This window comes from Jaculus jaculus, chromosome 23 (genome assembly GCF_020740685.1).
Source record: "Jaculus jaculus isolate mJacJac1 chromosome 23, mJacJac1.mat.Y.cur, whole genome shotgun sequence".
Classification (NCBI taxonomy): Eukaryota; Metazoa; Chordata; class Mammalia; order Rodentia; family Dipodidae; genus Jaculus; species Jaculus jaculus.
Window position 1 is genome coordinate 8,210,921 of NC_059124.1, and position 27,869 is coordinate 8,238,789.

Sequence of the window (27,869 nt, forward strand, 5' to 3'; positions counted from 1 at the left end):
CTGTCTGCGGGTTCTGAAACTTGCAACCTGATTGTGCTTTTCCCTTTCATCTTTACGTTTGGTGGCATCGGAATGCAGCTGTGCGGGGCTCAAGACAGCAGATGCATGGCGGGCCCATCCCTCACGGTGTGTTTGTAAGACGGAATCTGCAGTACGAAGTGAAGCCTATGGAGGATCTTACTGCCCAAAGATGGAATTAATGGCAGTGCCATATCTATGTCAAATGCACATAATAAAATTTTATGGTTCCTCCCCATGAAATATTTTGTTTATGTCACATGGGTCTAATCTAGTTTTTTTTTTTTTTTTCCCTTTTTCTTCCCCTCCCTTCCTCCATCCTTTTCCCTGCCCTCTTTGTCTCCTGAGGCCTATTCCCTTTGGAAATGCATTAGTTACCTAGGAAACCTTAATGTCATTTTTTTTTATGAGTGGAGTTTGGTACAGCATGAAGTAAATTTATAGGGTGGTTAGAAATTCATGTCGTGACTGGCGAAACAGGAGACTTTATTATGAGTCCCACTTCCACCTGTGTGGTAGGACTACGTGCCTTCCCTCTATCATTATGGGTAATTTCTTGAGGCATAATTATAAATATGTATTCTATTTCACAAAATGAGTCGATTCATTGTTGCTCAATGTAATGCGTTATATTGTTCAGTGGAAGCCTTAGAATGTAATTAGCAATAACAACAGGCCAATAATACACACCAGGCAGTCTGTTAATGGTGGAAGGATATGCTGGAATTTCCTCGCAGAGGGTGAGATGATGTTGCCTCAGAGGCCAGGGAATGAAGATTTCTACGTACTTCAATTGTGTCTTTCATGTGCTCTGAGGTCCACGTTGGTAAATTACACAAATTCTAAATACATTTGCCACTTGGTTCTGTTCACTTCTTGGTGTGTGTGTGTGTATGTGTGTGTGTTTTCTCCAGGAGAAAATACGTATCCATGCAGTTATAGCAATGAATTATGGGCAGAACGCATATGATAAACAGGCTTCTATCCAAATATCACCCACCCATGGGGAGGCAGCGTTTACAGCATAAGGACCGTAAGATTAAGCCCTGGAGTTTGCCCTGTGCCAGGCCCTAACTGGACAGGGTATGAATTAGTTTATTTCATTTTTGTAGCACTCCTGTGGGAGTGCGATTGTTTTCAACATTCCAGGTGGATTTTAACCACTTAAGAAAGTTCTCCAAAGACGCAAAGCCACCGGGTAGAGACTCATGTTTGACTGCAAGATTGGTTCTTCCGCTGAATTCTGGCATCTGATCTACGACTGCGGCCTCTGTTTGGGTTCTGAGGACCCGAAGGAAAAGTCATCGAAAGGCTGAGGCCTTGGTTTTGCCAGTGATGAAATGCAGGCTGGGGGTGATCCTCTCTGCTCCCAAGTATCCGGGATGTGCTTTCTTAGGAATCTAGAGGTGACCTGGCCTTGCTTAGCCAACATGGACAGATCACTGAGCGTGCCTGTGGACATCTGCTCCCATTGGGCAAAAACAACAGCAGCAGAATGACACCCCACACATGATTGAGGGCATTTGAGAGCAGTTGTTAGTTGGTGCCATAGCCTGTGTGATGGGCGGCAGCCGGGAGGGGGGTGTGTGGAATCTTTTGAGTGTGGGAAACCAAGGTAGCCTGAAGCTCCCCTTCCCCGCCCCCACCATTGACCCCTAAGTTTCAGTTTTTCAGGGCCAATGCTTTTTGCATTCAGCAAAATCGACTCTGGCGCTCCATCGTCTGAGGCAGCTGTATATGGGTGAGGATGGACCCGGGCAGGGCACGGGCTAGACCAGAGGGACAGCCGTTCCACTGGGACTCTCCACAGCAATGGAAGGTGCAGTCGCCGAGTATTTCAGAAGGCGTGTGGTCTATTTATCTGATTCCAAAAAATGCTGAACTCGAACCACAGAAAGAGGACAGGCACTGTAGGCTCCCTACATGCATGATCCTAGGCTAGCTGCACAGCCAAGCTCATCTCTGCCTGCTGTGGTGACGGAGGGAAAGGGCCTCGGAGGCCACTGGGTCCAATCCTCCGGTTTTCCTGGGCCCATCCGTCACAGCGCATTGACCATGCGCTCTTGTGGTGAAAGATTGCTTGGGCACACGGTCCACAGGGCTGCATGAACCACCCCTGGAAGTAGGTAAACGGATTTCCCCTACATACTCTTTTTTTGTTGTTGTTGTTTGTTTTTGTTCAACATTTCAACCACAGTGTGGAGCTCTTGCAAAAGATAAGGGTGGGCCCAAGTCAAGCTCTAGAAATTTGCCATGGGAGAAAGTTCTGAAGGGGGCCTTCAAAAACTATCCGCTTGCTGCTCTCACACACTACTTTCAGGAATCAGGCCCCTTCCACTCAGAGGCAGTAAGGGGGCGGGGGAGGCGGGGGAGAGGGGTTGGGGGAGAAAGTCCCACCACCTGGAAATACAGTCAATAGACACACGCCTGCCCCGGCCGCCAAGAGCAGGAAATCAGCTTGGAGAGACCCTCAGCCTTACCTTCCCTAATCAAAGCCTGGGCTCCCTCTGCCCTGTCCTTTCTCTTACGTGTGTGTGTGTGTGTGTGTGTGTGTGTGTGTCCCTAGTCTTTCTCCAAGAAAAGAAAAGAGGAGCGCAGAGAAGGCTCTTGGTAGACAGCCAGGTTTGCTTGAAAGTCATTCTATGTGTGGACTTCCAAAGGGGCTAAATTACATGGGGGTCATCGTTGTTTCTCCTGCCCGGTGGGTAAACAAGTGAGCTTTCCTGTTTGTTTCTCCACCCGGCCCTGTTTTATCGCTTTGCTCTACACACTCCTGTAAGTTCCAAGACAGAGTCGGCCTCAGTCTTCTACTGGAGGAACTGGAAGAAGAGATGATCCTTAGCTCTGAAGTGGAAAGAAAAAAGGGAAGGGAAACAGCAGACCCACCTCCTGCTGGAGGCTCATGCTCAGAAAGAGGTTTCTGTTGTTGTTGTTGGTTGTTTTTGTTTTTAACAAAGAAAGGGGTCTACAGGGAAAACCGACCCTAGGGTCGAAAAGTGGTCTTTTCACACTCTGCCCTTGCTTCCCTTTCTCCCTGGTCCTCTCTCTTCTCCCTTCTCCCTCCTCCCTTCGGGGCCAAGACACCATCACATATTTGGCAAGATTAGGGTGTCACCTCTCATATTCCAAGGCCTGTTGATTGCAGAAGTGACAGACACCCCCCCCCCCCGTGCCTCCCTCCCCCCCACCCCGAGGTGGGAAACAATGCAAACTCCTGTCCACTTGGATTGGGTCAAAGCGAGGCTGCGGCCAGCCTGTGCTCCTGCATTCTCCTCTGACTTTTCATATTTGAGCTTGCCCCTTCCCCTCCTCCCTACAGACTGCCAGGGACTGGGGAGCTGCAGGCAAAGAAGCATTTAACCCATTCCTCCTTGCCTGGGAGCCAGGCACTTTTTTGGGGTGGGGGTGCAATGACAGGAACCCCAGGACCAGAGCTTGAGCAAAGAGTGGAGCTGACCCTGGCTGGGGCCGCGGTGGGAAGGAGGGGGGCCCCCTCCGCCCCTTGTGTGGTGTGCGGGATGTGGGGGAGGGCGGGGAGGCGGGCCTGGGAGGAGAGAGAGAGAAAACAGAAGCCCACAGAGCCCGCCCAGGCCAAACCTTCAAGGTGCCGAGTGTCGGGGTGAAGGGGAGCCTCGGCGGCTGGGAAAGAGGAGGGGAGCCATTGAAGGAGAACCGAGCCTTCCCCGAGGCGTCCTCGGGAGGCGACGTCCTGTCTTTGGGCCTCGGTGGGCGCTCCTGGCCGTTTTTCGATGTGGCAGCCTCCCGCAGCAAGGATAATGATGAGGCAGGTACAATCTATCTAGTACGCAGCCCCCACCCCCACCCCGACCCCCAGGTCCCCCCATCTTTCCTTCCCAGCTCCCCTCCGCGCTCGGCCTTGGGCGCGGCCCTGGCGCGCGCGCGCGTCCGTCCGAAGGGCGCCCGGTGGCGCGATCTCGCCGTGGTTTCAGCAAGCGCATACAACTCCAAGCAATTTGGAGTTTGGGTGATTTTTCTTTTTTCTTTTTTTTTCTTTCCGAGATTAGGTCTCGCTCTAGCTCAGGCTGACCTGGACTTCACTCTGTAGTCTGAGGGTGGCCTCGAACTCAAGGCAATCCTCCTACCTCTGCCTCCCGAGTGCTGGGATCAAAGGCGTGCGCCACCACGCCCGGCCAATTTGGAGTTTTTGAGCCTGGACCCTAGCTGAGCTAGGACAGGGTGGCTTAATAAGATGCCTGGAGTCGAAAGGTCGTGGGCAGTGGTGATGGGCCGAGTGGCTAAGGTGACAGCGGCGGGAAGGGCCAGGGAAATGGACGTGGATTCCACTAGCAAGATCAGGGAAGAAGGACAGGTACAAAAACCCTCCTTCCCCGCGCGGCGGCTCTCGGTTTCTCGTGGACCCCTGATCAATCCCCCCCACCCCCATCCTCCATCCCCGCACTTTTCTAGAAGGGCAGTTGGGGCAAAAAAAAAAAAAAAAAAATCTAGATGACTTAAGGCTGCAAATTCAGAGAACACGAGGCAGGAGCCAGTGGCATGTAGTGCAGAGCGAAAAATCGTCTCCAAGTTAAGATCGCTGGCCTCCACCCTGAGATCTTTTTGCTGGAATGAATCCACCGGTGTGGGATTGAGCGTCGCTGCGCTTAGTCGGGAGCCAGGAAAAGGTTTGCTGCTGGCCTCCTGGGGCTTTCTTGCGCCGTCCCCTCGTGCAGGGCGCAGGGCGACCCTGCTGCGCTGATGCTGGGCAGCTGCCGGACCCAAGCGTTGGTCCCAGGGAGGAAGTTGGAGGCTGGGTGAAAGGCGAAGAGAGAACCTATTCCTCTAGCTTGCTCTTATGGACACACACACACACACACACACACACGCTCCTAGAGCTGTCCTCCAGTCCATTGCTCACAACCCTTCCCTCTTACCTCTGGACTTAACCTCCCCAGACCGCCTGCTCAGCGCCCTGGACGCAGGTTCCCCAGGAATGGCGAGTTCGTCGGGGTGGGGGGGAGCAATTGTCCTTGGGCGTGTGCGTGTTGTTGGTGGGGGTGGGGGGGAGGAGTGACGGGTGGGTTTCATAGGGGGTGGGGAAGGATCCCTAGCTGGAGGGTCTGAGGTTTGGAGGAGGAGTTTATGGTGCAGACCCAACTTGTCTGAGCGGGAGGGCCTTTCAGGAGGGCCTTTCAAGGCCCTCCTGCCTTTTAAAGAAAATCTTAGAAGGGGGAAAAAAAAAAAAAAAATATATATATATATATATATATATATAGAGAGAGAGAGAGAGAGAGAGAGAGAGAGAGATCAAAAAGAAAAACAAAATTGAGAAAAAGAATAAACAAGACAGCCTGAAGACATGAATATATAAAATGTCCCGATCAAATGAATGTTTTTTGGTTGTGTTTTTTTTTTTTTTCCCCTTGACCTGTAAAGGGAGTGTAGAGGCACTTAGGCAATAGGCCTGATTTGAAAGTGGTTTTTGTTGTTGTTTTTGTTTTCTTTTCAAAGGGGCCTAAAACCAATGACCAGGTCTGGGAGCAAGGCTCCAGGGCGCTGTCTCTGGGCCCTGGAGGTGCCCAGCAGGCGGGGCGCGGGGGCGAGCGCTGGCGCGCAAGGGGTTAAGCGCTGAGCGCGGAGCCATCTGGCCGGGTTGGCTGGTTATAACCGCGCAGATTATGTTCGCGGGACTCACAGTGGAAGGTTCCTCCGCTTCCCCGGCAGCTCCGCGCACCACCCTGCCCTGAGAGAGCGAGAGAGAGAGCGAGAGAGAGAGGGAGAGAGAGAGAGAGGGAGCGAGGGAGAGGGAGAGAGCGAGCCCGGCGCAACTTTCTTCTTCTCTCTTCTTTCTTTCTTCCCCTCATTTTTTTGTCCCCCTGCCGCGTTGTGGCTGCCGTGGGGGGTGGGGAGACTTTGAATGACCAAGCTTCGGTCCACCTTTCTCTTCATGTCGACGTCTCTGGAAATAGACACACGGATGCCATGGTTACTTCTGCCACGGTAAGGGGAGACGTCGGGGCACGTTGGGTGGGCAGGTCCGGGAAGGGTGGGGGAGCGCCGCCGTCGAGTGTAGGGGAGATTTTCCAAGGGATCTGCGTGGTGGAACCCACCCCCCCACACACACCACTAATCTCCGCTCCACCCCCATCCCGCAGCAAGCAACTTAACTTTCCGGATCTGGTGCCTTCTTCCCCAAACTTTGCGCTGGGGCCCAGGCCCAGGCGAAACCTTAACCACCACCACCCCCTCCCTTACACACACTCGCGCGCACACACACGCGCACACACACACACTCTTGAACGCACGGATACTCTTCTCCACCTCCTCCTCCTCCCTCTGGTCTCTGGGCTACCCAGGAAACCGCCCTCAGTCTGGGAAAGTGATCAGGTTTAAGAAACCTGGATTGGAAAGGGAGGGGGTGGAGGCTAGGGGAAATGGGGACCACCGAAGGGCAGGAAAGTTTCTGCATTGCTCCCCCACCCACCTCCCACCTTCCCATCTGGTCCTCCAAAGAAGGTTCCACGCGCAGTCTATAACAAAGCGGGGAGCAGACGTACCCCCCGGGTGGGGAAGGAGCGAGGGTCCCCTCTCAGCTCCGGGGGGCCCTAAGCCCCACACCCTTCTCGGCAGGCCCACCGCCCTGCGGGGCCGGGGGTTGGGGCTGGGTGCGGGGATGCCGCCGAGCTGCGGAGCTGGACCACCACTTCCCGGTTTGCGGGAGTTCGGACTCTCCAGTACCTGCTGGGGTGTCCCGCCTCAGCTTTTTGTCAGGAACGGATCCGATCCCCAGCTCTCCAGCTCCTCTTAACCGGCCCCGACTCGGCGGCTGACCCACCCACCCCGGATCTTTGCCCTGATGTTGGACCAAGCTCTCAGCCTGGGATACTGCCAGGGAGTAGTGGGCACCTGGGCGGCACCATCTGAGGGGATTTGTTTGCAGTTTCTGGGAGCGCATTTTAGCCCCCCCCCCCTCGCCCCCAGCGATGGTGTAGGAAGGCTGGGAGAGAGCGGGACACCAGAGGAGCTAGGTTGGCATTAAAAGGACCCACGAGGAACTAAACCGTCCCGCTACCCCAAGGCTTTGGCACAGTGGTGGACCCTCCCAGTGAAATTCGGCACGCTGGGGAATTGAAGGTGCGGGGGGCCGGGGGGGGGGGCAAAGGGGGCTGAGATGCAGGAGGGGGAGGGGACCTCTGCTTGTGGATTTAGGGCGCAGAGGTGATGTCTCTGGGATCACTGGGGCGTCCTTCCCTGGCCTGCGCTTCGGATTCACCTCGCTGAGCCGCCCCCTCCCCACCCCTGCGCCATCGGCGTGTGGATCAGAGGGGGTCCTGCTCATGGGGATCCAATATGGGGTGAGATTCCAGGTGGGGGAAGAACTCCACAAATTGCCCGCCCCGACCTCGTGCTGCCCCGGGGCCCGGAAGGCGGAAGGCAGGCAGGTTGAGTCCGCGGGTGGCAGTGGGTTGGAGCGAGCGCCGCGCCGGCTAACGAGCTGGGTGGAGAGAGCCCGAGCCGCCGCAGCCCCGGGCTTCTCCCGGAGGAGTGCAGGGGCTGGGGAGGGGGCGAAGGCTTGCTGTGGGGAGGGGGAAGGGAGACCCTCGGGCCGGGTGTCGGTCACTTAGCGGGTTACAGAGTGTACGGGGGAGTCTGCTTTGAAGTGAGTGCGCGCGCGCGCGGTCCTTAGGGGAAGGCGAGGGAGGAGGAGGAACGGGGTGTGTGGGGGGGGGGTGGGGGGGGACTTTGCCAGCGCTTGGGTGTTTGTTTGTTTCCCCCAATGCTCCCAAGTCAGCCTGCATACTGGCCAGCCCCTCTCTCAGGTCGGCGAGGTTTGTACAAAGAAACTGGAGAGGAGGAATGCAGAGGATCAAACCCAAGTGCCTGGCCTAAGGCTCCAACCCAGACCTGGGTAGAGCCTCGGGAGCGCGTGGAGAGGGAAAGAAAGCAGCAGACCGTTGTAACAGTCTGGAGAAAGAGTAGAAAGGGTCAGAGACGATCCAGTACGATTGCAGGCTGGCCCAGGCTCCCGTGGAAGGTGGACTAAGAGAGGGGAGTGAATCCTGGGCGGACGGGATCCCCTGCATTCCCCCCCCCCCAGAAGGGAGACCACCGTGATCCTTGGGTGGCCCGCTGGTGGGTGGGGAGGGCTTTCGTAGTGACTGAGTGGAGAGGCGGAGTTCCACCCAGCCCTGCCAGCCGGCGAGGGGCGTGTTCGTGGGGGGGGGGGGCGCCTGTGGGATGGGAATCTGTGTGCATAGCAGGGGGTGAGAACTTGTGATGGGAGCTTAGGTGTAGCTAATGGGAAGGCTGAGCCCGAGGAAGGCGTCAGGAGCTGGGGGAGCGCCGCCGCGCTGCTGCGGGACGGGTGGCTCTGGGCATGCCCGCACAGACACACGCGGGCCGGGCGGGGTGCGGGGTGGGCTCAGGTGTGTGGCCGGCTGAAGATTTCCAAAGACACTTCGGAGGGAAGATTATCTGAGGAGACTGGAGTGTGCTGGGAATTTTTGCAGGAAGGGCACTGGAGAGGAGAGAGAGAGAGAGAGAAATGTGGGCTTGCAGGAAAGGACGCTCACCCCCTCCCTGCCTTCCAAGGGAGGGAATTGGAAAAGGCTTAGGGCGAGGGATGTACATTTAAGGGGAAAAGTGCCTGTGTGTTGGCACAGCGTTGGGTGATAGGAAGAGCTCTGTACACAGGACTGGAGTGAATGGAGGAAGACACTCCAGCGGCAAGGAGTTACATTGGTATCACATTGTACCTCAGGCTTCTCATCCAACAGAACCCACTATGGCCAATTCATATTGATCACCAATCAAAATGTATGCGATGCTCAGCTCTTTGCTGGGTACTGGGATATGGCACACTGCCTTGGAAAAATTCCTTCCTTGGCCTCAGCTGACTGTTGCAATTTTGCCAAAAAAAAAAAAAAAAAAAAGAAGAATTAAAAAAAAAATCTAGAGAGAGCTCCGTCCTTGTTGAGGTCAATAATTCAGTTTCTGCGGTTGTTTCTGGATGGTGGGGCCCAGAGGGAAGCTGACTTGAAATATATCCGTGGTTTTGTAGAAATGGGATAAAGATAGGGGATGATGTATATACTTCTGTGGGTGGGAAGGGGCTGGCAGATGTTACTGTTGCTTGCAGCGAGTACTGTGCGCTGGGAACTGGCAAGGTGCTGCATTCCAGGTGGGAAATGTGGGTCCTGATGCACATCAGCATGGCAGTGAAAGGTGAGACAGGGGCGGGAAGTGTTTGCTCCTCTTTGAGGGCTCCCAGCTGAGTTCAGAGCTAGTGTGTGTGTGTGTGTGTGTGTGTGTGTGTGTGTGTGTCCTGAGGGCAAAAGGAACTAGGAGGAAACTGGCCAGCAGGATTGAGAGATGCACACATTATGGATCTTGCGCAGGAGGGTAAGATGTGATTTTTTTTTTTTTTTTTAGGAATCCTATGTGAGTAAGGAAAGATGAAGTTTGTCTTAGATGTGGATCTTAAGTGAACAGAGTGAATAAAGGGAGACCCGTAGAGTTTGGGGAGCGAGAGAGGAAAAGTTCTTTCACTGAGATAGCAAAGGGAAGAGCCTGCGTTGGGGGGCACACGTATTTGTCCGCATCGACTAGCTGACAAAGAATCCTAATTTTATTCGACCCACAGCATTCTTAACTTCATGAAACTGGAGACCCGTGAGCCTGCCGTTCTACCTTAACGCTTTGCGGGCACGCTTGCCTCTGTAAGGCATAGCTGATGTTAGGGAGGCCCCGGTAGCAGGGATTGCTGCTGGCCTTGGTGAGGGGGAGACTCTCACTTGGAAAGGCTTGATTTCATTCTAGACCCGCCCCTCTGAGGATGTTTGTCTGTCTGTTTCTAAAGTGGCTGTGTTGGCTGGGGTTCCACAAGAGGAACCCTTTTAGCTCCTCCCATCTGGCTTGAAGTGACTCATGGCCCAAAGACCCGTGCAAAGACGAAATGTCATTGGACGCAGGTGTGAGTCACTGTGTAGGTGGGATCTTTCCCTCCCTCGTCATGATAGTCTGTCTTGAAGGCCATCCCAGCTCTACCGTTCACCCACTGTGTCAACAAAGCTGCCCATGGCTGCCTCAGTCTCCCTGCCCGTGCACTGGAGGCAGCCAAAGCCAGATTTTTAGCTAATGGAAGTCTGTCGGGTCTCTGGACTGAACAGGGAGAAAAGCCATCCAAGAACCAGTTATTAATTTTCTGAGACACTGTCTTGTTTTGTAACATCAGCTCTGCGGCTCACGAGGCCAAAACAAATGTGACTTGAGAACACAGAACATAGTAATTGTCCTTGGCATAGCCACCGTCTGAACAGAAGAGAAGCAAAGTCCAGCCATTCCGTGTTACTATCAAGGTCTGTTTCTCTCTAGACGATTGGCAGGCCCCAGCCTGCCTGGAAAGAGGGAGGCTTTGGGTTCTGATTTGTGACATGCTGCCTGCCCAGTGCAACGAGCTGGGCGCAGTCACTTTCCCTGGAGACAAAGATGGAGACACAGAGGCACTGAAATACCCCAGTCCTTCCAGAACTTAGCACGTGCTGTTGACTCCTGGCTAAGAGTCAAGGCTCCTATCCTTCAGTTCAGTGGCCATAAATAGTCAGGAGCTAAGCTATTTCCATGCGGCACTAAACCAATTCTGTTGCTTTTCTTGGCGAGTTTGGGCCAATTAAGTTGATTGGAAGAGGTCAGTGTTGATGGGTCTCACATTCCCCAAGCGGGACAGGCCAGCAGAGTTTAATTACATAACATTTCCCATCTCTGTAGCTCCGCTCCCAGATGTATCAGACACTCAGGCCTGTCCTCCTCCCTCCATTCAGGATACCTAATTGGCCAGGCAGTTTCTGTGGAAGCCTTCCCGAGTATTCTATCCCAAGCAGTTACGGGGCTTCCACCCCCAAGTAATGGAATGCAATGCCAGGTGCTGGCTGTGAGCAAAAGGGGCCTTAACCTGACCCAGAAGATTTCCAAAACCCACTGCCCGGCTTCAAAACCTTACCCGGCTGCTGCTCTGCCCTTCAAGGAGGCAGGCAGTTCCTGGCACTGGGGATTCTGAACTCATCATGACCGTCGTTGCTAGGATTTCGGATTGAGTTTTATGTAAGACTGACTGTTGGAGAAGGGCCAAGTCATCTACTAGAGAAGAACCTGAGGCTTGTGGGATGCTGTTGGTGAGGCCTGTGGTGATGCTTTCGTGCATGGACCAGCTCATGCACATGGAGAACACGGATGCTCTGTGCATGTGTGTGTGTGCAGGGTGTTGGAAAACACATGAGCACAGGATCAGCCTTGGGTGGGCAGGAAGTATTTGTAAAGCGGATGTTATAGGTGGCAGATATATGGACACCTGGCTCATTCTTAGTTATCATCAAACTGCTTCTCATAGGTGGGCCAAACTAAGGGGGGAGAAATGAGGGCAATTTCTCTCAGATCACTTACATATGGGGACTGTGCTTTTAAACATGAGTCCAGGGCTGAAGAGATTGCTTAGCAGTTAAGCACTTGCCTGCAAAGCCTAAGGACCCCGGTTCGAGGCTCGATTCCCCAGGACCCACATAAGCCAGTTGCACAAGGGGGCGCATGCGTCTGGAGTTCGTTTGCAATGGCTGGAGGTCCTGGTGGGCCCATTCTCTCTCTCTCTCTCTATCTGCCTCTCTCTCTCTATGTCTGTTGCTCTCAAATATAAGTAAATGAACAAAAAAATATGAGTCCAATATCCATACTACCCATCCTTACCAGGAAAGATATCTAAGATCAAGTCTGAGAAATAAAAGAATATATATATATATATATATATATATATATATATATATATATATACACATGCATTCAGAATTCTCACTTTCAAACTTATGAGAGCACATGTGCATAGTCCAGGAGATTTATTCTTTGCTCTTATTGCTAGTTTCCCATAATTCAGCCTTTCAGTTTACCTAACAATACCCAGGGGGTAGGGACTGCATGCATCCCCGTGTAGCCAGAACTCACTCTTGTTGGCATCCTTATCGGAATCACGGTCCATACAGAGTTGATGAGCCACTGAGGGCCAGTGGGCAGCCTCGCAGGACAGAACTCTGACTCCGGACTGATTTAGCTGGAAATGAGATTTGGAAGTGAAACTTGGTGTGGTCTGTTGTGATGGCTGACTATTTAGTAACTTCTTCAGAGGAGACATTTGTCGAGCCCCGGATGTAACGGGCATGTTTAGTCGCTGACTTTCAAAAGAAAGCGTGGCTCTTGAACATGCAGAGCTGTGGACTAAACAGCAGCTTCCTGATCTCCAAAGACCCCATCACAGAGGAATCTCGAGCAACACAAGGCAACAGATGGCTGACGCGGAAATGGGGGAATCAGGCTGGTGACTGACCTCTGCCAGTGATTAGCTCGAGCTGTGTAACCCTGGGCATTCTCTCCAGGCTGTGACTTCTCTGTGCGTACGGGGTGACTCACTTGAATTCCAAAATCACAAAGTCCCATTCGAGTTGCACCATCCGAGCGCTGGACATGAGCTCCGTTCTCCTATGTTATCCGTTCTAATGTGCCGCATTCGAAGCATGCCTTGGCATCCCTTGGCATCCCTTAAAGAGCTCCTTGTGTTTTATCTTTGAGGAGTGGTTGGATCAAAGGCAGCAGAGCACGCAGAGAATTTTCCAGAACATTTTCCTTTTTTTTCATCTCATGCCTGAGATGTTGGCTTAGTTGGTAGCAGCGCACAATGGGCAGAGCTGGTGGTACGAGGGTTTGGCTTTCTGGCAAATGTGGTGCTACCCTCCAGGCAGCTTCCACTCAAGTGGTTTCCATAGCCTACCTTTCTTTTCTTTTTTAAATTTTGGTTTTATCTATTTATTTGAGAGTGACAGACAGAGGAAGAGGCAGAGAGAGAGGATGGGTGTGCCAGGGACTCCAGCCTCTGCAAACGAACTCCAGACGCGTGCGCCCCCTTGTGCATCTGGCTAACGTGGGTCCTGGGGAATCAAGCCTCGAACCGGGGTCCTTAGGCTTCACAGGCAAGTACTGAACCACTAAGCCAATCTCTCCAGCCCTATAGCTTACCTTTCTAATGGTAGTGAGTGTCCAGGTACTTCCTGGGTATGCCAACCATGACTGAAAACATTAAATGGAATTATCCCAATGCGCCCAGATAAAACCCCATTTACAGGGAGGAGTGCTGAGGGGATGCCAGGCTAAGGGGTACCCCGCAGCTACACTACAGAATGCGGGTACGCTTTCCTTCCTGAGGCCAGAGTCATCCCAAGGCCACCACCTACCAGTCCGGTTCTGATGTCTCTGTTCTGTGATGAGGTCCGGATGGGAGTCGGTTCTATAGCCTTCTGAAAAGTTTGCCGCCCACAGGATAACCTGCACCCCAAGAAGGTCCTTCTTCATGTGCAATGTAAATGTTTAGGCCCCTGCTGGCAAGCATGGGTCAGATCTGTCTTACATGGCCCTCCCCCAGTGGCACCCCCACCATCCTTGCATTGACAAGGGAACCTGCAACTCCAGAATGCAAGTATTGATTTAAGATGCAATTGCCTCCTTGTAAACGCTGGACGATTAGATCTGGGCAACTGGTTTTGATCCAAGTGTCCAGAAAAGGCAGTCGGTCCCAGCACCCCTGAGTTCTGGGATGAGCCTTGGGCAAAATCTAAGCAGAAAAAACTCTGAATGGTGCCCATAAGATTCTCTTCAGAACTTGGAGGCTAGTTTTTCCTCGGTAGGCTGGGGAAGACACAGCATTTAGACTGGAGCCAGAAGTCAAGGAGATCTCTTGCTGGGAGCTGGGTGGTCGGGGGTTATCCCAACTCTCTGGACCCCCAGGTTATGGTCTATGTGGAGCAGCCCTGACACTTGCTTTTCCGTGGCACTCTGGGAGGAAGGACTTCCTTGAAGTAGGAAAACCGAAGGGCTTCCGAAGACGGCGCCTGCCCTCTTTGAAGGCTGTAGCTATAGTCTCTTGTTTTTATTTTCTGACCTCCACTAATCTGACCAGTACCACACGCACATCTTCAGGTCAGTCAAGGAGAGATGGCTGTCTTCCGTTGCTAGAAGAATCTTCACTGTGCAACAGAGAACACTTAACCTAATGAGTCATCAAGCGTGTTTGATTGCTGATGCTCAAAGTGTATTCACTTTGTTTAAAACTTTTCATGTGTACGATGATACTTTCCTCTTTATATAGAAGGTATAGACTTTAAAAAAAAAAAAAAAGAAAGATAACCATAGACTTGAAATTTACTACCCCTTATCCTTCTGTTTCTAGACCTAAGCTCGATCATTTAAAAATATCCTCCTCTTCTGGCTCCATGTTATCCCTTGAGGAATGTATTTCAAGTTCTTAGTCTGGGATTAATTCCATCTTGTGTCTAGCAGACTCGCTCCCGCCGCTTCATACGGCAGGCACTTCTGCTGGGTTCAAGCTGAGGATGTGATCGGAAATCACCTGGTTTCCCCACAGGTGGGTCCCACCATTGGGAAGAGCTCCGCCCCTCCTGACACCCAGGTGGTTAGCTAGAGTAGCTAGTCACCTTTCTCCTGTAAAGGACTCAGCCGAACTCTGTGGCTTCAAACAGAACATATATATATATATTTTTTTCCCCCTATGGGTCTCTGCGTCCTGGTTTGGAAAAGGGGCGAACAGGACTCTGTGGTCTGAAGGACCCTAAAGGCTGTGGCCGTTCCATGGGCGCTCTGTTTCCCGTGCTGCTCTGTGGCCCGTGTTTGGCATTTCCAGGTTTCTACTGGCCTGGAGTTCTTATGCGCAGAGCTGTGGAGGGAGTACAGGAGGAAATTAAGTTATGCGATACCAGATAAGTTATTGAACATATGGATGAGTGTGTGTTTATGGAGTGCCGAAGAAGCAAGCCTGCCAGGTTTGTGGCGGATCTTGGATTTCTGCAGGAGCGTGGGGAGAAGTTTATGTGGGATAAAGTTGTGGGGGTCACTGAGTCCCGTCAGCTGAATCCCAAAGATCCCAAACTATGATGGGGAGACTAATGCCACCTCCAACCTAGTAGTAAGGACTTGCTGCACCCTGGGATGTCCTTGAGCCATCCTAAAGCTCATTTTTCCTCACCTGTTAAGTGACAAAGTTAAGGGCTTGGGATATTGCTGAAGTCTTTGCTGTCTTTTCATTAAATTGTAAGAATTGGGGCTAGAAGAAAAGTCTGGATGGATGGATTTTTTTTTTTTAATGCTTTACATGTAAAGGGAAATATTCTGATGGAAAACTGATATAAGTACTCAAAATTTGCATTTGTTTTTGAATTAAGATGTGTATATGAGTAAATGTGTGTGCAGACGCATATGTTGTTCTGAACGTTCATTTCTTCATCTTTCCTGGTGATATTAAAATCATACTTTACATCTTTGCTTCATCATTAACTTCTCTGGGAAGCCTGTCTCCCCCCACCCACGACCAGAGAGCCCCGGGGCTCCCTTCCCAGCTTTCCCCCATGTTATACCACTTAGCAGCCTGTATTCCTATCTTCTTGCTGGAGTGTGAGCTCCTTAAAGAGAGATCTGCTCTTGTCATTTTTTTTGTGTCCCCTAACACATGGACCAGTGTCTACCTCAGAAAAGAGTAGGGTGAATCAATGAACACTTGAAAGAGTCTCTGGCGAGTTCAGATTGGCAACAGTAATAGATGGCACTGGGAACTGGGCTCAGAGAGGTTACCCACCTTGCCAAGGGATCAAAGCTATGTCCACTGTGCCTTCATTTGGTCTATCCCAAGGCTAAAGTCACGAACACTGGCTGTCTGCTTACCAGTAAAGACTCCTCTGCCTCTTTTTATTTATTTATTTATTTATTTATTTATTTATTTATTTATTTATTATTTATTGAGACAGGGAAAGAGGCAGAGTGAGAGTGAGAAAGTGAGAGAGAGAGAAAGAGAGAGAGGGAATGGTTGCTTCAGGGCTTCCAACCACTGCAAATGAACTTTGGATGCTTTTTGTCCCAAGTCTTAGCTTGTCCAGCTTTTCAAATTTGGAGAGTTGGGAGTCATTCCCCCCACGAATCCCTCTTTAGATCCTTAGAAAGCAGCTCACAGCACCTGTGCGAAGATGCTTCAGTAAGTGTCCCGTTTGTGACCCTACGATAGATACCTAGCGAGTGCAGAGATGAGTGAGGTCCCACTCCGGAGGCCCGAAAGCCGGTATGGAAGATGAAGGCCAAAGATGGTTTGACCCAGGCTTGGCTGTTTAATGGGAATGAGGTAGAGGGTCCTCGAAGCTCAGGAGCGTACTGCTTGTAAGACTGGTCTTCACTTCTGCATGGCTCTGCTTTTACGTCATTTTCCCAGTTCCCAGTGCCAGACCAGGGCTAGGGGAAGGATGCTCAGAGTCCACTGTGCTGAGGGCTTTTGGTTCTTTGGGGCATCGTTTGGGGGGAAGATGTCTGTTGTGAGCATGCTGGGTTTTGGGGGGATGTAAAGGGATGCGAGCTCACGGGACACTTTTCAGAGGCACCTGCAACTCAAGGCTGCAGTCAGCATCCTTGGGAGGGGGTGGGAGTGAGGGAGATGGATCTTCCTCTAGAGACTGATTTTTCTCTGCTGCCTCCAGGCAGTATATATTGTCTCTGTGACCACTTCTGACACAGGGACAGACTGCCATCTACTGTCCGCTTCTGTCCTCTGAGTCTGTCCTGCTCAGCCAACCCCTTGTCACTTTCTTTCCCCACATCCTGTTTACAGCGTGTCCAGACAACCAAGGAGCAATGGTGTTTATTTAGTAGTTTCCTTAGAATTTAGGGAGAGCCTGAAAATAAACAGCGCATCTATCAGATGGTTTTCTTCTCTGCTTTGCGAAAGAAGGCAATGGAGAACCACGGAAGTAAAGGGTGGTGCAAAGGGGACTTGACACTCCAGCATCTTCTGAGACTTCTAGCCATGGAGCTGAATAGCAGCGGTGTCAAAGGAACAGCAAGTCCCCGCTATCAGTGACCTTAATGTGTCCTGGCGAGTTCAGAGAACTGGTCAGTAGGATGTGGCCACACAGGCTTGAAAACACACAGATGGGTACAGCGACTGCCTTGGCTGTGGCCATTTGGAGGAGGGTAGGTACTTGCAGACTTGTGTGACTTGCCCTGTGTCTCATTTCGGTGACTCGTGTTTGGAAAGAGGCTCTAGAAAGCTTGCAATGTCCTAGGACAGGTGCTGAGCGCCAGGACCAGGATGACCGGATGCCTAGAAGCCTGGGGCATCATCTCTAAGGTGGGCCTATTGGTGGACCTGATGACCAGGGCTGACCTCTTCCTGACCTTGCTGTCACTGTCCTTACTTGGATGTGGCGAACTGTGCTTTGTTTGTTTTTCACCTTGCTGAGAAACAGGAAAGCCCCTTGGGTCTCTTGAGTGAGGGTGCCCAGCTGTCCAGCTCCCGGGGTGACAATGGCACAAAGGGGGCTAAAGGGCTCCTCTAGGGGAATGTGGGCGCTATCCAAACCCAAGGGGTGTCTCTTCTCCATGCCTAGACCTTTACAAGAATACCTGCCTGGTGCTGGAGTCAAAAAGAGCTCCCCTAAGAAAAGTCTCATCGGTGTGCTGTCTGGGATCATGGTTTAAGTCCAGGGTTCCTCTGTGTTAGAATTCATTCTGCCAGTGTTGTTGGCTTGTTCTTTTCATAAGTGTCTGAGACCTAGCTCTTGCTTGTTTGGAGGTTTGGTTTTGGTTTTGTGTTTTGATTTTTTTTTTTTTTTTGAGATAGGATTTCTCGGTCACCCAGACACTCCTGGAACACATTTTGTAGCTCAGGCTGGCCTTGAACTCATGGCAATACTCCTGTCTCAGCTTTCTGAGTTTGGGGATTACAGGTATGCACCACCATGCCTGGCTTATATGGAGACATTTTGTAACTATGGGAAGGTTATGTTCAGCAATTCTCTTTCTTATTCTCTGTTCTTTCTTAGTATGTAACTTACCACCAAGGAAACTCCCAGCTTGCTTATTTCATGTTCTTGTCCTAGGGATGGGGAGACAATATGCACCAGAATTAAAGGCATTTTATGTTGTGGTCTATTAGCAAATGTGAGCACTCAACTTAAATTTGGGGTTACATTATTGGGTAAGAGACATCAGTCAGCTCTGTGCTCCATTTCTTTTCCTTTTGACTGTTCCCACTGCCCCCTCAGCACTGACGTCTCTTCTGGGGCTGCTGTCTAAAGTTAACTTCTGTGCACAGCAAGTGTCCTGATATCTTTGGGGGACCACTTAACAGAACCAATGGCAAAGGTCAGGTTTTGGACAAAGAGGGGGGGAAAATGTGAGAGGGTTGGAGAAGGATTCCAGGTGATTCTCTGTGGCGTGAAGATTATCTATGATGATTGTCCAAGAGAGAGAGTGAACTGGGGCTGGCAGAGAGGTTAAAAAGGGGGGGGGGGATTCCCCCAGAACCACCCATGTGCAAAGAGAGAATTAGTTCCCAGAAACACACGTGGAGCAAAGGACACCTGGAAGTGACCAGGACTTTCCTGCTAGCCTGGGAAGTGACTTTCGATCTTTGGGGAAAGCGGCGGGTGGCGGGGGGGTGAGGGGGGTGGAAGATGGGGAACATGCGCACTCCACTGCAGTGAATCCGGGTGGTGAGCGAGACCCTGGCATAGAGCGGAAGAGGTGGGCAGATGCTCTGGAGAGTCATGGGAGCTGGTGGAGGGTTCCAGTCAGCTCTGGGAAGGGCATAGTCATGCGTGAGTTTTTAAAAGGCTCCCACTGGCTGCGACGTAGAAGATACTCTTCATAAATGGTCTAGTGAAAGCAAGAATGGCTAACTAACAGGCTAGATGGTCAGAACAATTAATGAGTGAGCAAATGAATGAAGTAGAGAAAGCAGTAAGACTGACTTGATTGCAGGTTTTCCCATCCAGGGCTTCTTCTGGGGAAATGATATCAGATCCACCCATGATTGATTCCTATGGGTTAAAGTTGTGTGTGTGTGTCCATGCTTGTAGTAGATCTATATGGAATCTTCTTCTTTTTTAATATTTTATTTTTATTTATTTTATTTGAGAGAGATAGGGATTTAATAAAAAGAAAGACAGAGAGAAAGAATGGGCCCACCAGAGCCTCTAGTCATTCATTGCGAATGAACTCCAGATGCATGTGCCACCTCGTGCATCTGGCTTCCATGGGTGCTAGGGAATTGAACCTGGGTCCTTGGGCTTCACAGGCAAGCACCTTAACTGCTGAGTCATCGCTTCAGCCCCCCTGGAATCATTTTCTTAGGTCATACTGTATAATATCTCTGTGGAGAGTATGTGTGACAATGATCCCAATACACAGCATGCCATCCCTTAAATTGAGAGGTGGGAATGCTAGAACTCTACTCGGTGACACATCTCAGAGGTTAGCAGCCATCTCAAAGACCTTTGTGCAACATACACTTTCCATCATGGTCTCTATGCTCTGGTCTCTGAACCCTGCGTCGTGGTCTCTATGCTCTGGTCTCTGAACCCTCCGTCGTGGTCTCTATGCTCTGGTCTCTGAGCCCTCCATCATGGTCTCTATGCTCTGGTCTCTGAACCCTCCATCGTGGTCTCTATGCTCTGGTCTCTGAGCCCTCCATCATGGTCTCTATGCTCTGGTCTCTGAACCCTCCATCATGGTCTCTATGCTCTGGTCTCTGAACCCTCCATCGTGGTCTCTATGCTCTGGTCTCTGAGCCCTCCATCATGGTCTCTATGCTCTGGTCTCTGAACCCTCCATCATGGTCTCTATGCTCTGGTCTCTGAACCCTCCATCGTGGTCTCTATGCTCTGGTCTCTGAACCCTCCATCGTGGTCTCTATGCTCCGGTCTCTGAACTCTCCATCGTGGTCTCTATGCTCTGGTCTCTGAACTCTCCATCGTGGTCTCTATGCTCCTGTCTCTGAACTCTCCATCGTGGTCTCTATGCTCCGGTCTCTGAACCCTCCATCATGGTCTCTATGCTCTGGTCTCTGAACCCTCCATCATGGTCTCTATGCTCTGGTCTCTGAACCCTCCATCGTGGTCTCTATGCTCTGGTCTCTGAACCCTCCATCGTGGTCTCTATGCTCCGGTCTCTGAACTCTCCATCGTGGTCTCTATGCTCTGGTCTCTGAACCCTCCATCGTGGTCTCTATGCTCTGGTCTCTGAACCCTCCATCGTGGTCTCTATGCTCCGGTTTCTGAACCCTCCATCGTGGTCTCTATGCTCCAGTCTCTGAACCCTCCATCGTGGTCTCTATGCTCCGGTCTCTGAACTCTCCCTCATGGTCTCTATGCTCTAGTCTCTGAACCCTCCATCATGGTCTCTATGCTCCGGTCTCTGAACTCTCCATCGTGGTCTCTATGCTCTGGTCTCTGAACCCTCCGTCGTGGTCTCTATGCTCCGGTCTCTGAACCCTCCATCATGGTCTCTATGCTCTGGTCTCTGAACTCTCCATCGTGGTCTCTATGCTCTGGTCTCTGAACCCTCCGTCGTGGTCTCTATGCTCTGGTCTCTGAACTCTCTATCGTGGTCTCTATGCTCCGGTCTCTGAACTCTCCATAGTGGTCTCTATGCTCTGGTCTCTGAACCCTCCGTCGTGGTCTCTATGCTCCGGTCTCTGAACCCTCCATCATGGTCTCTATGCTTTGGTCTCTGAACTCTCCATCGTGGTCTCTATGCTCTGGTCTCTGAACCCTCCGTCGTGGTCTCTATGCTCTGGTCTCTGAACTCTCTATCGTGGTCTCTATGCTCTGGTCTCTGAACTCTCCATAGTGGTCTCTATGCTCTGGTTTCTGAACCCTCCATCGTGGTCTCTATGCTCCGGTCTCTGAACTCTCCCTCATGGTCTCTATGCTCTGGTCTCTGAACTCTCTATCGTGGTCTCTATGCTCCGGTCTCTGAACTCTCCATAGTGGTCTCTATTCTCTGGTCTCTGAACCCTCCATCGTGGTCTCTATGCTCTGGTCTCTGAACTCTCCCTCATGGTCTCTATGCTCTGGTTTCTGAACCCTCCATCGTGGTCTCTATGCTCTGGTCTCTGAACTCTCCATCGTGGTCTCTATTCTCTGGTCTCTGAACCCTCCACCGTGGTCTCTATACTCCGGTCTCTGAACTCTCCCTCGTGGTCTCTATGCTCTGGTCTCTGAACCCTCCATCGTGGTCTCTATGCTCTGGTCTCTGAACTCTCCATCGTGGTCTCTATTCTCTGGTCTCTGAACCCTCCATCGTGGTCTCTATGCTCCGGTCTCTGAACCCTCCACCGTGGTCTCTATACTCCGGTCTCTGAACTCTCCATCATGTCTCTATGCTCCGGTCTCTGAACTCTCCCTCATGGTCTCTATGCTCTGGTCTCTAAACCCTCCATCGTGGTCTCTATGCTCCGGTCTCTGAACTCTCCATCGTGGTCTCTATGCTCCGGTCTCTGAACCCTCCATCGTGGTCTCTATGCTCCTGTCTCTGAACCCTCCATCGTGGTCTCTATGCTCCGGTCTCTGAACCCTCCATCGTGGTCTCTATGCTCCGGTCTCTGAACTCTCCATCGTGGTCTCTATGCTCCGGTCTCTGAACCCTCCATCGTGGTCTCTATGCTCCGGTCTCTGAACCCTCCATCGTGGTCTCTATGCTCCGGTCTCTGAACCCTCCATCGTGGTCTCTATGCTCTGGTCTCTGAACTCTCCATCATGGTCTGGCTATTCTATAATCACTTTCCACTTCAAGGACTCTCTGTGCTCTGCCTAACAGTGTCCATTCAGGATGTGATTCTGGCCAGTTCAGTCTGAATGCCGAGGGACTTTAGAGCTCATCAGGGGATCCCAGGTGATGAGCCACTAGCTCACAGAGCTACCCCTGCAGCTCTGTCATGCAGGTGTTCCAGTCTGGCCCCTGGGTACACATCTGAGAAATCCTCATTGAGTTCAGGATCCCACCTAATTTTGCCTCTGCCCTCTGCCTCCTACCTACTCAGTGTTTGCCCCAGAAATCAGTGGACAAGGAGGAAGGACAAGCTTTGAAGACTATGAAGTTCCTACGGTTCCTCACCATCTGGAAGGGGTTGTAAGGATTAATGGGAGTATAGAGGGAGAAAAAAAAAAGAGAGCAAGCCAGCGCTCATAGCCACTGATGAAGGTCTAGGCTCTCTGAGTTATCTCGTTTGTTCTCGCGGCAACCCTTACAGGCAAGTATTGCTCCAGGCTGGAATGCAGTTTGTATAACGCGTTTGTATTGCAAGTGGTCCGCAGCTTTTCCACACTAGGAATTTGCACAGCAGTGATAGCCCTCGTCTACAGATGAGGACTATTGATTGCTGACGCTGCTGGTTCAGTGAGTAAGAAAGCCTTGTCTATTCTCCCTTGTCTGAGGGATCCAGGCCTGAGCATTAAGTCTTGGGCTGATCCTTCCAAGAGACACTCCTGGGCCCATGTCTTAGCCCACTGTCCTCCTCATAAAAGAAGGCGGTTGTGCCAGGTGTGGTGGCACACGCCTTTAATCCCAGCACTCGGGAGGCAGAGGTAGGTGGATCTCCATGAGTTCGAGGCCAGCCTGGACCATAGAGAGACCTTACCTTGAAAACAATAAAATAAATAAAATAAAAATAAAAAGAATGCAGTTGTTCCTGTCCTTGGATTTCCCAGATCTTGCAGGAGTGCTGGGGAATAAAGGTTTAGGGAAAGGATTTGTTTAGACCTTTAAAGTGGACCATACAGATTCCCACCCGTCCTTGGGTCTGCCATTTACAACTTTGTAAACAATTATTACTGTGGTTGCTCTCCGGCACACTTGGGCCGTATATTTAGTGTCCGTCACTGCGCATGTGCTTCTGTGGGAGTTTGAGACTTGGGCGTCTTAAGGCTCTTGAGTGACTGAGGTGTAGTATAGAAAGTGACTGGCATGCTATGGAATGCGCCACAGTGACCAAATGTGAGGACTGCACGGTGGTCCCCCGACAGAGCGGGCAGAGCGGTGGGGCAACCACGACCTGCAGGTCTGGTGGGCGCAGCCTTGCTCTGCACCAGGGGCTGAGCGCACATTGCAGACAGAGTTCCGCAAAGGGCAGGGGAGGCCGCAAACCCGAACGCTGTCTGTCCGCGTTTATCATGCAGATTGAACTGAAGTCATTCTTGCCTACGTGTGCCTGCTGCCTTCTTCCTTCTAAAGACACAGCCATCTCCTTCAACAGTGCCCTTGGTTTTTCTTTTTTTTAAATATATATATTATATATATATATATTTATATTTATATTTATATTTATATTTATATTTATATTTATATTTATATTTATATTTATATTTATATTTATATTTATATTTATATTTATTTGAGAGTGACAGAGAGAGAGAGAGAGAGGCAGAGAGAGAGAATGGGCATGCCAGGGCCTCCAGCCACTGCAAACGAACTCCAGACGCGTGCGCCCCCTTGTGCATCTGGCTAACGTGGGTCCTGGGGAATCGAGCCTTGAACCAGTGTCCTTAGGCTTCACACACAAGTGCCTAACTGCTAAGCCATCTCTCCAGACCCTTTGTTTTTTATTCTAACCCCTTTAATTTTTTTAAATTTATTTATAAGCAGAGTAAGAGATGAAAAAGAAAAGAGCGAAAGAGTGAATATTAGAATGGACACACCAGAGCCCCTAGCCACTGCAAACGAACTCCAGATGCATGCACCACTTTGTGCATCTGGCTTTACATGGGTCCTGGGGAATTGAACCCTGGTCATTAGGCTTTGCAGACAAGTGTCTTAACCACTGAGCCATTTCTATAGCCCCAAAATATCACTGGATTTTCTAACCAAAGAATAGTCATGCCGATGAGTAGAAACAGTCATTCTGAATGCTAGGGACATTTATTTTGTTGCCCAGTGTCTACAATACGACAACCTGGAAAGAGAATATGAACTAACATGAAGAAGGGCATGACAGTCCCGAGGAATATCCGATGTGGTGACTGTGAGAACCACGAGGAGTGATTCTCTAATGACCTCCTTGTGGGATTTTGCACAGGAACCCAAAAAGAAAATGTTCCTGGGGTTATTTTCCACCTTAAACTAATGCAACACAGTGGCAGGGATGGAGTCTAACCTACACTGCTGTGAAGTAGACCAGATTCTTTTCCTCTCCCCAGAATCACCAGTGATCACAGCCTCTTGAAGCCCATTTTCCTCTCTGGTAAAGTGTTATAATAAACCCTACCTTCATAGCACAGTGAAAGTGGAGTTTTGGGGTGAAATCAGGCATAGAAAAGTATATTGCAAGCTGTAAATTACATATGTGTGTTGTGATGGAATCTGAACACTTTGTGTGTGTGTCTGTGGTGATGGAACCAAGGACGTCAGCATGCTAAGCAAGCTCTCTGCCACGGAGCTCCATGCCTGACAGACCCAGTACTCCTTGAAATAACATCTCCCTGTTTCTCCTCAGTTGGGCTTGGAAAGGGGCTTCTGAGGCGATATTGCAATACCTAGGTGCTCCTGAAACACTTCAGGGACATCTCAAGTGGCGCCATTAAGAAATAAGAAGCAAAAGCCAGGCGTGGTGTCGCATGCCTGTAATCCCAGCACTTGGGAGGCAGAGGTAGGAGGATCGCCGTGAGTTCAAGGCCACCCTGAGACTACATAGAGAATTCCAAGTCAGCCTGAGCTAAAGTGAGACCCTACCTCATAAAACCAAAACCAAAACAAAACAAAAAGAAATAAGAAGTGAGCTGGAGAGATGGCTTAGCAGTTAAGGTGTTTGTTTGCAAAGCCAAAGGACTCAGGTTCAATTCCCCAGGACCCACATAAGCCAGATGCACATGGGGGCGCATGCATCTGGAGTTTGTTTGCAGTGGCTAGAGGCCCTGGCATACTCATTCTCTTTCTCTCTCTCTCTCTCTCTCTCTCTCTCTCTCTCTCTCTCATTGCAAATAAATAAATTAAATTTTTTAAAAAAGAAATAAGAAAAACTCTTGGTGATGTGGTCCCAGCGAATGACAATGTATGACCCTATTTCTTCTTGACCATGTCATTGGGAAGTAGGAGCGTCCTGCCATCTGCAAGGGGCTGCATGTGGCCAAGGACATTCAGAGGGGCCTGCACAGGAAATCTGAGTTTACTTCATGGGTTGGCCACCACTTCTGCAAAGAAGGTCCTTGCTACAGAGAGAGAGAGGGAAAGAGAGAGAGAGAGAGGAAGGGAGGGAGGGAGGGAGGGAGAGAATGGGCACACCAGGGCCTCCAGCCACTGCAAACGAACTCCAGACGTGTGTATCCCCTCGTGTATCTGGCTAACGTGGGTCCTAGAGAATCGAACTGGGGTCCTTAGGCTTCACAGGCAAGCGCTTAACCACTCAGCCAGATTCTTCCAGCCTGATCTCTTCCTTGCCTCGTGAAAACTCCCTTTGGAAATGTGGGTTGTCGTCTTTGCCGATGCAGTGCCTCATGTCTTTGAGACTACTAAGCATTTGAATGCCTTCCCGGAAGCTCTCTTAATGCTTTCTTAAGTTAGAGGGTTTGGGCAGCGGGGGGGGGGGGGGTAGAGTTCACTCTTTCTTTCTCTCTGGGATGGGCAGCTCTTTACTCTGATCGTCACTGGCCTACTGTGGCACACTCATTGCACACCTGGATTCGCTTTTCTTTCTTCGGTGGATCCCTCCATTTTCAGGCAATGAAAATGCATCTCCTTGTTTCCAAGACTAGCCTGTTACACGTTGATTTTTAATGTGTTTTGCTGCACCACATATGATGTCAGGCACGAGCAGGGAAACTACCGTGTGTACTTAAATCTCAATCTACGGAACCCCTCTAGAATTCCTCAGATCGCCCCATCACGTGAAACGTAGGAGAGGTGTGCCGCAGTTGAGGGCATCAGCGACAAGAGCTGTGCCTTCTTGTGTTCACACAGTGCCTGCCCCATGCCAGGAGATGGCTTTTTAAGTGAAAAACTGGGTGGCTGTGCCTTCCTGTAATTCAAAACAAATTCTGTGGAACGTCAGCCTTGTCTTCAATCCCGCCTTGATCTCATCTTAGCTGTAAGACTTGGGTAACATCTCTTAAGAGTCACGCTTTGTCCTTAAGTATGAAAGGATGGACACAGAGAATAGCCAGGCCTGCCCACCATATAGTTGAGAGCCCTCAGCAAGACAGAGAAGGTGGCCCTGAGTCTGGAACGTGGTCGGGGTTCGAGGAACGCTAGCTAGCTATCACCGTCCTGACATGATTGTTTTGGATACTATTAATTAACCCAAAGGGAAAAATCAAGGGTCTAATAGCATCTTAAGGAATTCAAGAACAAGAACTCCAAACAGATTTTATTTATTTACAGACTGTTTGGTCCGCCTGCATTGTAATCCCAGGACCACCCACCCCTGCATCCGTCTGTCTATCTCTCCAGTTCAGCCTCAATTTCAAATTCCCAAGAAGAGATTCTGAGTTGTGTAGCCTCAGTCAGCAGCTCACGCTAGCTCATCAAGACGTGGACCAGAGAAGCCTGCTGGTCGTGTCATTCCCATCAAAATAGCCCTCGGCTTCAGAAGCTCAGCTTTCAGCAAGGGGGCAGCGGTTCTCAGTGCGCAGACGGTTGGTTGACTGAGCATGCCCAGAGTTACCTGTCAAAATGATTAGTGAAGAGTGGCGGGAATGGAAGGTGTCTGTGAGCCATAGAGGATCCTCGGGTAATATTCTAGGGAGTGGGGGCGTCTGAAAGAGGCCGGTCTGTTTGGTTCTGCACACAGTCCCAGTACGGAACGGTGGGACCAAACCTCTGCTTCCTAGGAGCTCTTGCTCTGAGGGAAGGGAGAGGGTACCGACAAGACTCAGGCCCGTTTGGAGGACAGCTCCTCTGATGAGGCAGGCAGGCAAAGGAAAGGGTGATGTGTCCCCCCAGGAGTGTGATGGTTTCCTAGCCTTAGGGCATGCCAGAGCTGTCCCTGGTTAACAGTTCAGCCAGGCACTTTGTGGAGTAAACAAGCTATAAGTTGGGTGACTCAGGAAGGCTGGGTCACCTCTAAAGTTCACTCACCTCCCACTGTGTCCTTCATTCCCCGTGTGCAGACGCTAAGCCGTTCTCTACAAGCCCCTGGCCTCTTCCTCTTGAGCTCAGAAAGCACAACCTTCATTGTATTCATCGTTCCCAGTTTGTATCGACCTTCTCCCCTTCAACTCCTGCATTTCTTTTTAAAGCTTAAACTAAGGAGACCTTAGGGGACATCTCCAATGGTGAAGCTGCAGATCCTTAAGTCCTGGGTCATTAGATAATCAGTTTCTGAATCCAGTGACAATTTCTAAAAACCCATTCAGGATTTGCCAGCTTGGCTATTTGCATATGGGGTCCTGAACCCCGGGCATGGAGCTGGGCAAGGCCCAGTATGCAGCCTCTGCCCCCATAGACATTCTGCAGTATGGAGTGTGGGCCCGTGCACAGTGTCTGCCCCAAAGGCCATTCTGCAATATGGGTCGGTGTGCAGTGTCTCCCCCCATGACCAATCTGCAGTATGGGCCAGTATGCAGGGTCTGCCCTCATGGCCATTCTGCAGTATGGGCAGGCAGGTGTGGTGTAGAAGTTTTGGAAATATACGGTGAGCGCTGCTGTGAGCCTGGCGATGCTCTGCATGTGCCGGAGAGAGCCCTAAATAGGAAACAGTCCCCTCTGCCCCCGGCAAAGCTTGACCTCCAGTGAACACCGTCTTTAGCGAACGCCCACACAGAGAAACGGAGAATGAGCAAAGTTTTCACTCGGACGCGGGTACCCCGATTGGAGATACAGTGGTCTGGGAGACAGCGGCGGGGGAGAGAGAGGACGCAGGATGACCAGGAGCAGTGACAACAGGCCATTGTCCTTGCTGGACCCAGTAAAAGCAGCGTCCTTTCCATGCCCGAGAAACGTGCACTATTACCGGGAGCACAGAAGAAATAAAAATAGTTGGAATGTTCAGTATGCTTCATTTATCTAATCTGAAAAATGAACTGGGCCCATGACTG

The 27,869-nt window shown here is 50.9% G+C and overlaps 1 protein-coding gene across 5 annotated transcripts in view; it reads left to right on the forward strand.

Annotated features, from left to right (window-relative positions):
* The first annotated feature begins 3,614 nt into the window (after positions 1-3,614).
* The window catches only part of Ntf3 (neurotrophin 3), a 78,942-nt gene continuing 54,687 nt past the window's right edge, over positions 3,615-27,869 (forward strand). The window contains exon 1 of one of the 5 annotated variants that reach the window (XM_004668685.2): positions 3,615-3,802. Coding sequence is in view for 3 of the 5 variants with exons in the window: in XM_045139714.1 (XP_044995649.1) it covers positions 4,307-4,348 (42 nt within the window). In the remaining 2 variants the exon portion in view is untranslated. Of the gene's footprint in view, positions 3,807-4,295; positions 4,349-4,640; positions 4,662-5,567; positions 5,977-27,869 lie in introns of those variants that run through there. The other 4 variants (XM_045139715.1, XM_045139714.1, XM_045139716.1 and 1 more) reach the window with 4 other exon arrangements.